We start from the raw sequence: 10,780 nt of genomic DNA on the forward strand, positions 1-10,780 counted from the left end.
TCGCTGACGCAGCTGTGCTAATGCTAGCTTGTGCGTGAACACCAATCCTCCCCTGCCACATCAATCAGGTTTATTAGGAACTCTTGACATAAAAAAAATAATGCAATCTTATAGCAAATTATCTTATATTAGCAGATTCTCTATTCATGTTGGGGACTTTGTTAGCTGAAACTGCTATAGGCTATCCACAAACTAGCATTTGACCTCCGTAATTGAAAAAAGAAAGACTGATAAAAGTGGAACTAATATATTAAGTTTTATTGTAGCCATCATTTGTGGTATTAAAGACAATTTTTTTTATTCGGACAGAACATTTTATCCATTCGCATGCCTGATGAAATGGTGTTGCATGATGTATAGGTTTATGTACTCAAACTATTTTCTGAGCTCTTTTACCCCATTTTTGTAGATGGTCAAAACCAGAAAAATAAATGCAATTTAAAGGTTATTAGCCCCTTTTCATTCAATTACCCACATAGACCTCCATTTTTTGAAAATACACCCATTTCAATATGTAAAGGAAATGTGCAGCTTGATTAAACTGCACATTTCTATAGGATTCTCCCAAAATCATCCAGAAGATTTAAGATTTTTTTCCCCCAACTTGATAGATTAGACTATGAATGAAAATCCATCCATCCATCCATTTTCTTTACACCCTTTTTCCCTAAATGGGGTCGGGAGGGTTGCTGGTGCCTATCTCCAGCTGCGTCCCGGGCGAGAGGCGGGGTACACCCTGGACAGGTCGCCAGTCTGTCGCAGGGCATGACTGAAAATCTAGCTTTAAATTCGAGAAAGCTCCATCTTCACAGAGCACCTCTGGTGCCTTAGAGATAAACACCCAACAGATGACACCACACTTCAAAACAACAACTTAGCATCTTCAAAGCCAGTGCTGCAAATGTTGGCACAGATTAGATCATTACATAAAACATCAAATAATTACAGGAATTATATAGAAAAGCGTGAATTTTTATTATTCTAAACTGGTACAAATGAGGTAAACAAGCCAAAGGTCTAAAGAATATTTAAGATTTTATTTTAGAACAAAAATATAAAACAAAAACAACTGTTTAAAAAGCAGCATGTTGACTCAACACATAAAGGGAATGTGGTCACAACAGATAATTTAGCAGGTAAAATACCTTAAGTTTCACTGTAAACATGTTTGTGTAAACAGCTCATTGTAACCAAAGGTTGGATTGAATTGATGTTTTACTCAATAAACAGGTCATAGACTGCATATTTAGCCATTCAGAGTCAGAATTTACATTATTAGTGTTAAAACCACTTTCAAAAACTAAAATTGGAGCTTCAGAAGAGTTCTCAAAATCAGCGGCCCATTTTAGAGTTTAGCTCTAGCTTCTGACATCCACTCGCTAAAACATTTCTCCATGGCCTTCCTGCTCGACCAGCTGCCAACGTTCACAGTAGGGATGATCTTCAGAGGCTGGAGCCACTGGACGAAACGCTTCAGCTCCAGGAAGCTGCTGTGTTCACTGTATGGGATTCCTGTCACAGAAATAAGAAAGTTTAACATCTTTTTTCTTCAGGGTTTATTTTGATATCCATTCTTTATTACCCCTTCGGTAAACAGAGGAGCAATTACAGCTGAGGTAAAACTCTGACATGAAGCCAGATGTTATGAAATATAACAATAAATAGAGAAGACGCCAAAATCTTGAGGCACAACATGCTTGAGTTATTTCAGTGGAAAATCCAATAAAAGGATCCCTTTGTCCTCTAAAATAAGAAACTGTGACAGCTTCTTGCTCATCTTGCCTTCAACCATCTTACAAGTTAACACGAGGTCTCCTAAGATGAGATGCAGCTGAAATGGAGCCCAGAGAAGAAGCAGAGAGGAGGAAAATTAGCATCTGTCAGAGTGACACAAAAACAGATAAAGTGGAAGGAGTGAAAAGCTAAAATTGGTGGCAAAAGCCTCCAGCTAATGGTTGTAGGTTACATGGCAGATGGTTCTGATGTTAATGTATCTATCCAGAACTTCAGAGATAAAACTGTAAGGAAAACTGGATTTATTTACTAATGAAAATCAAGTCACAACTAATATCACCGCTGGGGTTTCAAGCAAGATGGCACTCAAGCTGTGCTGAAAATGGAAGAAGATGTAGCCTGATTATGATGAAGTCTCATTTGGTTTTATCCCCCATAGAGGGCGCTGTAGGCTAATTCAAAGCAATTCAGTCACATTCTCATTTTTGTTTGAATACAACATGTTTTCTGTCAGAATTTGGAGCATGAAGAAAAGTAGTCTGATGTTTTACCCTGCTCTCTTTGAATTAAAACAAGCATTTCCATAACATCTAAACCTGAATCTGGTCAGTTAAGTATTTCTACTAACCGTAAATGGAGATGTTGCCGCTGATCTGTGGCTGGATGTCTTCCACCGACTCCACCTGCTCGCTGAAGGTCCAGCCGGTGGGCTTGAAGGCTACCAGTCGATCATACTGTGCTGAAAAGCGTGCCAGGTGATCCTGCAGCTTCTGCAGAGATGGCAACATAAAAAAATTAAAAAAAGTGCATTAGAATGCTTTAAAATTATGTTTAAGGCTGAGGATGCAGCATTATTGCAAACATCAGCTCTGCCTTCCAGCAGAGCCTAACATTAGTCGGCTTTTCTGCAACCAGTCATGTGTGAAAACTCCAGGACTGCAAATTTAAATCTCACTAGAGACAATGTTTTGCAGAAATATTGGTAATTTTGCTCATCACAACCTTTAATAGGAAGGTTAATATTTGCTACGGCGACCGTGGAAATCAAAATGATATAAAAACCAAGCCCTGCTGCACCCACTTTGTAGGAGAGCTGCATCATAGGAAGCACGTGAACCTGGGCTGCCTTCCAGTCGGTGGTTATTCGCTCCTTGATTTGCTGAGACTCCAGGCAGCACATGGTGGTGTATTTGTCTCTGGAGAGGCACACTTTGGATCCCAAGACCTCTGCCAGCGCTGCAAATAAATCACAACGTTAGCCGTGTAAGCACCAGTTTTTACCTCACACTACCTTTGCAGAAACACTTCAAAAGGAACGTTGCAAAAGTATTCATACCTCTTGAACATTCACGTTATACGACCAGAAAATTGACTATTTTAATGGTCACCTGCTTTTTTAATCGCTACATATGCAAAGATAAAGTTTTATCTTAAAAAGCTAAATCCATTACAAAACTAATGCATTTTCTGCAATAAAATGTTCTCTTGTATAAGAGTGGAAATTATTTTTTATCTTTTAATGCATTGCTGATAGTACATAAAATGAAGGCTTAAGTGGTTGAACAAAAAAAAAAAATCTACAAGAATGTTAATTTTTTTATCCAATCAATTGATCAAATATTTGATAACTAAAATAACTGTCATCACATTGCGTTAAGTAAACATTTACTGTGGTAATAAAAGAGGTATAGTTCAATAAAAAGACTTTTTACTCATCATGCTGAGCTTTCTGACACTTTTGATGTAAGAAAAGATTCAAGTGAATTTCTATAAAAACAGCTGCAGCCCATTTTCTGCATGTCAGCAGAGGACAGCACATATTCATTACTTTCTTCAAACAGACAATTCCTGAAATCCCGTGTCTCTGCATTCGAGTTTCAATATAGATTTAATAACAGGTGACATTTTAGCCGGATGAAAGCAAATCAAGGTTGTGGAAAAATAAAAAAATGTTTGGTTTAGATATGGTTGAACTACGTCTCCATATGTTCATACTAACAACAAGACGTTTATTAATTTAAGAGTGAAATTTAAAGTAATAGCCTAATTTATATTCAGGTGTTAGTTTATTCATCTTTCTTTAGGTTTATGGTCGTATTGCACTGCATTTGAGATATAAGTCATATAAATTCTTAAAGATCCTAAACCACATACCTAAGAAGACCTTTTCTTTCCCCACAGAGTAGGAGCCACACACCACGAGTGTTCGCGGGTGCAGAGTCACCAACTCAAAGGCCCTGCTGGCTGCAAAGCTGATGACTTCCTGCTGCCTGGGAAACGTGTACTCAGGGCTGCAGTAGCTACAACGACAAGCAGCCATTAAAACCTCCTCAAAGTAACCAAAAATCACAGAGTATGTCAAGATACTGACGTTGTGTCCAGGTAGAGAGTCTGAACCCGGCAGCTGAGCAGCTTGGGGTACGTTTCCATGGAGGGGTCGGCCCTGAAGTCACCGGTGTGGAGAACCGTCTGTCCATCGGGCAAGAAGAACAGCAGCATTGCAGCTCCAGGACAACTGAAGGAGCAAGGATGGAAAGCTCAATGTTCAGTAGTTTGAAATTTAAAATAGGTGCATCTATTTATTAGGGTTATAAAAATACCTGGTTTGAAAAAAACCTTTTCCATAATTATGATTTTTTTAATCATACGTCAGATTGCACTTTATTACAAAAATGAAGGACTTCAAACAGAAATCAAGTGCTTTGCAAACCTTGAAAACACCTCATTGAAAGTGAAGTATTTTCCAGGGTTTCAAGGTCCCGTATGAACCCTGTCACAGCCCTAACCCTTGAGCAAGGCAGCAGGTTCCCATTGACTCACTGGTTGGCGTCCAGGAGGACGACCCTGACTCCCTCCACGGTGACCTCGGCGTTCATGGGCAGGATGTGGACGAACTGCTCCGCCACCCGAAGCTTGCTCTTCACCAGGTTCCCCGTGATCTGACAGGAAGAGACAGGAAGCAGTCAAATTGGTGGGTTACCTTGGCAACCAGACAGGAATGTGATCTTGTTCTGGCCAAAACTAAAATTATTGATAAAAGAATGACCGATTAACTACTGTACTTTATGGAAGGACTCAGAATAGGAGGTACACATACATTTTGCATTCAACATAAAACACTTTCAGCTGGTTTAAATTCACAAAAGGAAAGCTATTATTGCATTTTTAAACAACTTCATAAACGATAACATTACATTTTTAGTTTTTTTAGTTAAAAAAAAAGAATTTCAGTGTTTCTGTTCCTCTTAATGTATTTTGAATACCGTATAGAAAATATTTAATTCATTACCGGTAAATGAAAAATCAGCAAATGGGGCAATTCTTTTTTTTTTATCCAATTAATCAGATAAAATCGATGAAAAATACTGAAATAATAATTAGTATTTTTTTTGTTTTTATGCTTCAAAACATGACTTTAGGTTTCACAGCAGGACAATAAATTAAAATTGTATTCAGCAATATTTATTTGTAACAAATATAGTCAGAGGTCCAGAAAAATTTAATTTCCAGCACATTGTGCGTCATTTCTGCACAACTAAAGAGACCAAAAAACAGAATTGCAGGTTTTTAAAATGTAATTGAATTCATGAACAGTTTTCATTGCTGCGACCACAAGCGAAATTTTTCATTACTCTGAGTGACTGAAGACAGAGTGGGTCAAGCTTTAATGCATTTACAAAACAGACCATTTTATAACTTTTCTATTTTTACTGAGAGAAATGAGAAGCATTTAGCAAGTGAATTGTATTCTCTGCCCAAATAAGTGAAGATTAGTCAAAATCTTCACAAAAACGATAAGTTATTTTAATCGCATTTTGCTCCAGGAGAGAGTTAAAGCCTTGTGCAGACGAATATCTAACAGCTTGAAATGAGTGACGTAACATCATGACTCACTGCTGAACAGCCACAGATAAATTTAACCACTGGAAAAGAAATCTAGGTATCAGGAGAGGTAAACAGGAGGGCGTGCCGCAGCTGGACTCACTCTGTTACAGTAGATTGGAAACGTGGAGGTTCTGGTCAGGCCTCCGTAATGGTCCGAGTGGAAATGTGTCAGGAAGTACGAGGTTATGCCCTCAATCTCGCCATAATGGAACGCATCGACAACAAACTTCGTACCTGAGAAGATTTTAGGGAAATCTCACAAACCACAGAATTTTGAATATTTTTCCCCCCTCAATCGAGACACAATATAGAGTTACATTAGATTATCCCTAAAAGGTTTATTTCCATTATTCATTTCAAAACTTGTAGGTTCATTACGCAGACAGCATTACATAGCTCTGGAAAATTTTCAGAGAACACTCAAACTGATCAGTTTCTCTGATTTTACTCTTTATAGGTATATGTTTGAGTAAAATGAACATTGTTCTTTTATTCTATAAACAACTGACAGCATGTCTCTGTAATTCCAAGCAAAAAATTAGTATTCATTTGCAGGAAATGAGGAATGGTCAAAATAACGAAGATGCAGAGCTTTTTGACCTCAAATAATGCAAAGAAAACAAGTTGATATTGATTTAGAAACAACAATACTAATGTTTTGACTCAAGAAGAGTTCAGGAATCAATACTTGGTGGAATAACCAGGAGGTTTTCAATGGGGTTCAGAGCAGTGGGCTCTTAGTTTATTACATAGCTGGATATACTAGTATATAATGAAGCATTGATTCATTATATGGAGCACTTATACATAAACCAAAATTCAAATGGGCTTTGCATCACAATTCCCAAACTTTTTCCTTCCACTTAACTTTCTACTGACATAGCACTGTGAACCAACAGCTTCAAAAATAAAATAAAAAAATCAAGTTTTACCTATTTTATTAATTGGAAATTAATAAAATGTTTCACCTCTGGTGTAGACCACTAAAATAATACATTTATTTGATTAGCCCTTTACAAAAACCAGTACAAGTGCTTTAAAGTGAGTGAGATAAGGAAATATATAAAACAAGAAATTGCCAAATAAAGTAAAAAGATAAGAATGCAACACTACTGAGGTCTTATCTTTTATCATTAAACCTTTTTTGGTTTTGCATAATTTAATAATCTGAAAAGCTGAATTTTAAGTCAGTATCAACTGCAAGCCACAATAATAAAAATACCTTCGAGATACATTTAAAATATATCAATTCATCTATATTGTCATTTTGTAACTGGAATAAATCATTTAATTATATTCTAACTTTGTTTGCTTACTGACCTGGAATCTTCTTATAAAACGGACAGCGGGGCAGCTGCACTTCTCCGTCAGCATTTACTCTGTTCCACCTTCGTCTCCATCCTCTGTTCCCACCTCTACCTGCATCACTTTGAGCGCCAACCGAGTCATTTCCGATCGCCGCTGCCTGCGCTACCTCAGTCTGCGGGTCAGCTTTTCTTTTCCTTTGTTTGTGCGGTCCCGGGTTCTTACCAGATGCTGGAACAGACGGGGCGTCCAGATTGTTTTGTAAATTTTCAGTTTCTGTATCCTTGAGCGGTTTGAGACCAAAAAACACCCCAATGTCAGTCTGCTTCAGTCCAGAACCCTGCACTGCCTTGCTTTGGCCTTTCTGAGGCAGCATGTTTTGATAATTTGACCCAAACGAATCCTGTGATGAAGATACTTGAGGAGAATTAAGTTTCTGACTGCTGTGAACCTCCATGCAAATAGTTTCTCTTAGTCGCTCTAAAACGACACTCTGGGGAGACTGGAAGCTGCTGCCGCTGATTTCCCTCTGAGATATACAAGGAGCTTCTGCAGCCTGCTGATTAGTAGGTGCTAATGAAGAAACTGGATCCAGCTGAGATGAGGAGGAAGATGAGGGATCATCAAACGTTGCACCTTCATCACAGTTCTTGTCTATGAATTCAGCCAGGATTTCATCTTCACTTGAGAAGCTGTCGTTGAACAGAATCACTGAGTGTTCATTACCAGAGCTTTCATTAAGAAAAAGAGACTTTCTGCAGTTAATTTCAGACTCTGCCGGGAGCTCAGACAGCGGAGAGTAGGAGATCCCATCATCATCGTCATCATCGTCATCTTTGAAGGATGTCTGCTTCTCTGTTGAAATTTCACAAGCTTGATCTGAAAGAATCTCCTTGACAGGAGTGGATGAAATCTCACAAACTGACTTCTGAGCTTTATTATTATTCCCCAACCAGCCTTTCTTTTTCTTAAAGTCGTCAGGCCCAGGAGAACGCAGCAACAGAAGGCCATTTCTAGGTTTTGTCGGAGGTGTTGGAGTGTGATTCAGACTGGAAAAGGAAGAAGGAAAGGAAGAGCGATCTAATGGAAAGCTGAGCGCCTCATTGTTCTGAATTTCTTGGAGATTTGCTTCTCCGCTGGTCTCTGTTTGCCAGGACAGACTGGGGGCCGCGGCGTGGCCTTTTGCACGGGTTTCAGCGAGAAGCATGTGGTTGAACTTCTTGTAATGGTTTGGAATGGTGGAGGAGCACTGGAGGCCATCTGGACATTCTGGAAAGAGGAAACAAATCAATCAGACTTAGGTAACTTTTTTCATCACGGTTTTGTGATTGTGGTTAAATTACTTTCAATCTGGTGTTGTGGCATTAAATCAACAAGCTGAATTTCTCACTCCCACACAACAAGTCTGAGCGAGAGATGCATGATATCATGATATCGGCCGATTTTATCTGCAATATTTAGTATCGGACATAGGCCATTCCGTCAAAATAACTCAGCAATATAAAAGGTGTTGTTTTTATATGACTACATATGCCTGCAGCACAGTACAATGTCAAATTTGCACTTCTGGAGTGTTGTCATTGTCTAAGAGAGAGTTAGTGGATTTGACATTTAACAAAAGTGTTACATCATTTTCAGCTTCCTTTTTAGCATTTGGTACCAGATTAAAATGACAAAGAGTTGCAGTATTTTAACTCCGCAGTAGAGAAAACCATATAGTTTCACTAAGTAGATATAGGAAAAAAATATCGGTATTGGTATCGGCCAAATAAGTTTTAGTATATCAGCATATTGGATATTGACCAAAAATCTAATATTGTGCAGCCCTAATCTGAGCTGACACTGAAAGGAAACCAGACCCACCAATATTTTCCTTTATCGGGTCAGGACACTAGATCAATAAATGATGTTTAAAGAAAAACAATTATTTAAAGCTCTTTTTCTATATGGTGTAAATAATATACTTTTTTAAAGTTTCAATCAGAAATCCCCCTTTTTTTAATTGAATACTTTAAATAATTTCTCAAACTTTTCAGTAACACAATTTGTAAAAGACTGTAAACTCTTAATGTGACTTGATGACAAATTTATTTAAATAGGCTTAAAGGGAAACCTGTGAAATGTAAAGTCCCAATAGGCCTCCAGTTGATTGCATCGAGTCATTGACTTTGCAGCATTCTCTCATCCTGAGCAAGCACTTAAGTGTTTGATAAGAGACAATAAAGGAGCTCAGAAGGGCAAACACATTAAATCACACAGGCCAAAGTCATCTGTCCAACACAATTACATCAGGTGGGGAATAAAAACTAATTGTCAGGCAGGATTTTGTTTGTTTTATGGGCCACTGGAGGTTTTTCCAAAGTTACTCTGCAACACACAAAATTGTATCTAACTAGAGCATCTGATTCCATTTCTTTACAATAACTTTCCAAAGAAATAATAAAGTGATGTTGAAATACAAGGTTTCCACCAGAGAACTCTTAAAGCTTGGTGGTTGGGCACTAGGGCAGTTATTCATCCAACGACCAGCTGTGTTTTTGAGTTAAAAAATGTTTAAAGTTGACAGGAAATTTGAAAATATAACTTGATAATTGTGTGGTATTAAAAGATTGGAAGATTAATACCTGAAGACTAACTATAAAATTTTTTAAATGCAAACATAAAAAAAAAAAAAACTTGAATAAATAAGTAAAGCTAATTGCTTATTATAAGCCTGGTGGGCTGCCAGGCTTATAGGACACTGGGGAAACCCTGAAATATCATATTGCAGCAGTAATCCCCCATTTGGAGACTAATAAATTAATTATACAATTACTATCACATGTACACTGTCACATGTACCATTTACTGCAAAAGTATGTTTAACCTTTGAACTTTTTGTCACAACACAAACACGTTGTGAAGGGTGACTTTTGTGGTTGTAAAGTGGCAAAATGTGAAGAAGATAAATGAATTTTGCAGGACGCAGGAACGACATGGTGGACGTTTACCTTTGCATTTGTCCCTGGGGTTGTCGAGGCATTCAGCAACATGCCATCTCTGAGACTGTACAACCAGAATGTGGAAAGGCATCTGACAGATGGGACAGAAGTCTTCAGACATCTGCCTCTCGGTTGCATTGCTGTCACTTTGGATTACCTCTGTAGAAGAACACTTGACGGATAATTCATTTGATAATAAAAGTTTGCTTTCAGTTGCCTCCCCAACAGCAGAGGAGTCTCCACTTTCATTTGTTTTGGTTTTTGTACTCTTCTCTTTTGACCTGAGAGAGGGAGAGCTGTCCTTCTTTGACGTTTTCCTGGCAGTACATCTTCTTTTGGAAACGCACAGCGATTTATTGCTCTTTTTCTTCTTCTCCAGGGGTTTATATTCCCAAATGTCATTTTCGGAGTCATCCTTCTGTGACATTTGGAGCAGCAGCAAACTTATCTTAGTAAGAGTCCCCTCAAAACAGAGGTTATTACACAATAACTAATAACGTTTGGTAACATTCCTCTTCAGAAGCAAAAGTGACACCAAACAAACCTGTATGTATCGGATATTTCCCGTGTAGATGTTCCGTGTAGACATTTCACTAACCGAATAACTCACTTTATAAAATATTAATCACGCTTTCGAAAACATTTTCATGTATTTTGTTCATGTTCTGCTGTATGTAACTGTTAGCTACCCTTACCTTACCGCCACAAGACAACGATGAACTAAGTAAACATAGTACGACATAAAGAGCCACACTTTCAAAATTTTGAATAATACTAAAATGCTTAAATATCTTTAGAAGAACATCTTAAAAAATGCAAATGACACAAAAATTACTTTAAAGCTTATAGAATTTCTGAATTTTAACAAAAAAAGT

General features: G+C 37.8%; 1 protein-coding gene across 2 annotated transcripts; it reads right to left on the reverse strand.

Annotated features, from left to right (window-relative positions):
- Positions 1–1,018: 1,018 nt before the first annotated feature.
- dclre1a (DNA cross-link repair 1A (PSO2 homolog, S. cerevisiae)) lies at positions 1,019–10,622 on the reverse strand. Of its 2 annotated transcripts, XM_044101968.1 has the most exons (10): positions 10,450–10,598; positions 9,915–10,323; positions 6,940–8,193; positions 5,720–5,853; positions 4,555–4,673; positions 4,106–4,249; positions 3,889–4,034; positions 2,816–2,970; positions 2,363–2,504; positions 1,019–1,512 (listed from the first exon to the last, which is right to left on the reverse strand). In XM_044101968.1, exons 1-10 carry the CDS (start codon positions 10,492–10,494, stop codon positions 1,346–1,348), a joined length of 2,715 nt encoding a protein of 904 aa, XP_043957903.1. In that variant the 5' UTR covers positions 10,495–10,598; the 3' UTR covers positions 1,019–1,345. The 2 variants fall into 2 exon arrangements, with proteins under 2 accessions (XP_043957903.1, XP_043957905.1); XM_044101970.1 differs by having other exon boundaries at positions 9,915–10,622.
- Between the last annotated feature and the right edge of the window lie 158 nt (positions 10,623–10,780).

The sequence above is a fragment of the Gambusia affinis genome, linkage group LG20 (assembly GCF_019740435.1).
Source record: "Gambusia affinis linkage group LG20, SWU_Gaff_1.0, whole genome shotgun sequence".
Taxonomy (NCBI): Eukaryota; Metazoa; Chordata; class Actinopteri; order Cyprinodontiformes; family Poeciliidae; genus Gambusia; species Gambusia affinis.

Coding starts and splice junctions, on each gene's coding strand:
- dclre1a (XM_044101968.1), bottom strand. CDS start 10,494: ATGTCTACACGGAACATCTACACGGGAAATATCCGATACATACAG. Junction 8,194..9,914: donor CCCCAGGGACAAATGCAAAG/GTAAACGTCCAC, acceptor TCCTCTTTCCAG/AATGTCCAGATGGCCTCCAG. Junction 5,854..6,939: donor GTTTTATAAGAAGATTCCAG/GTCAGTAAGCAA, acceptor AAATCTTCTCAG/GTACGAAGTTTGTTGTCGAT.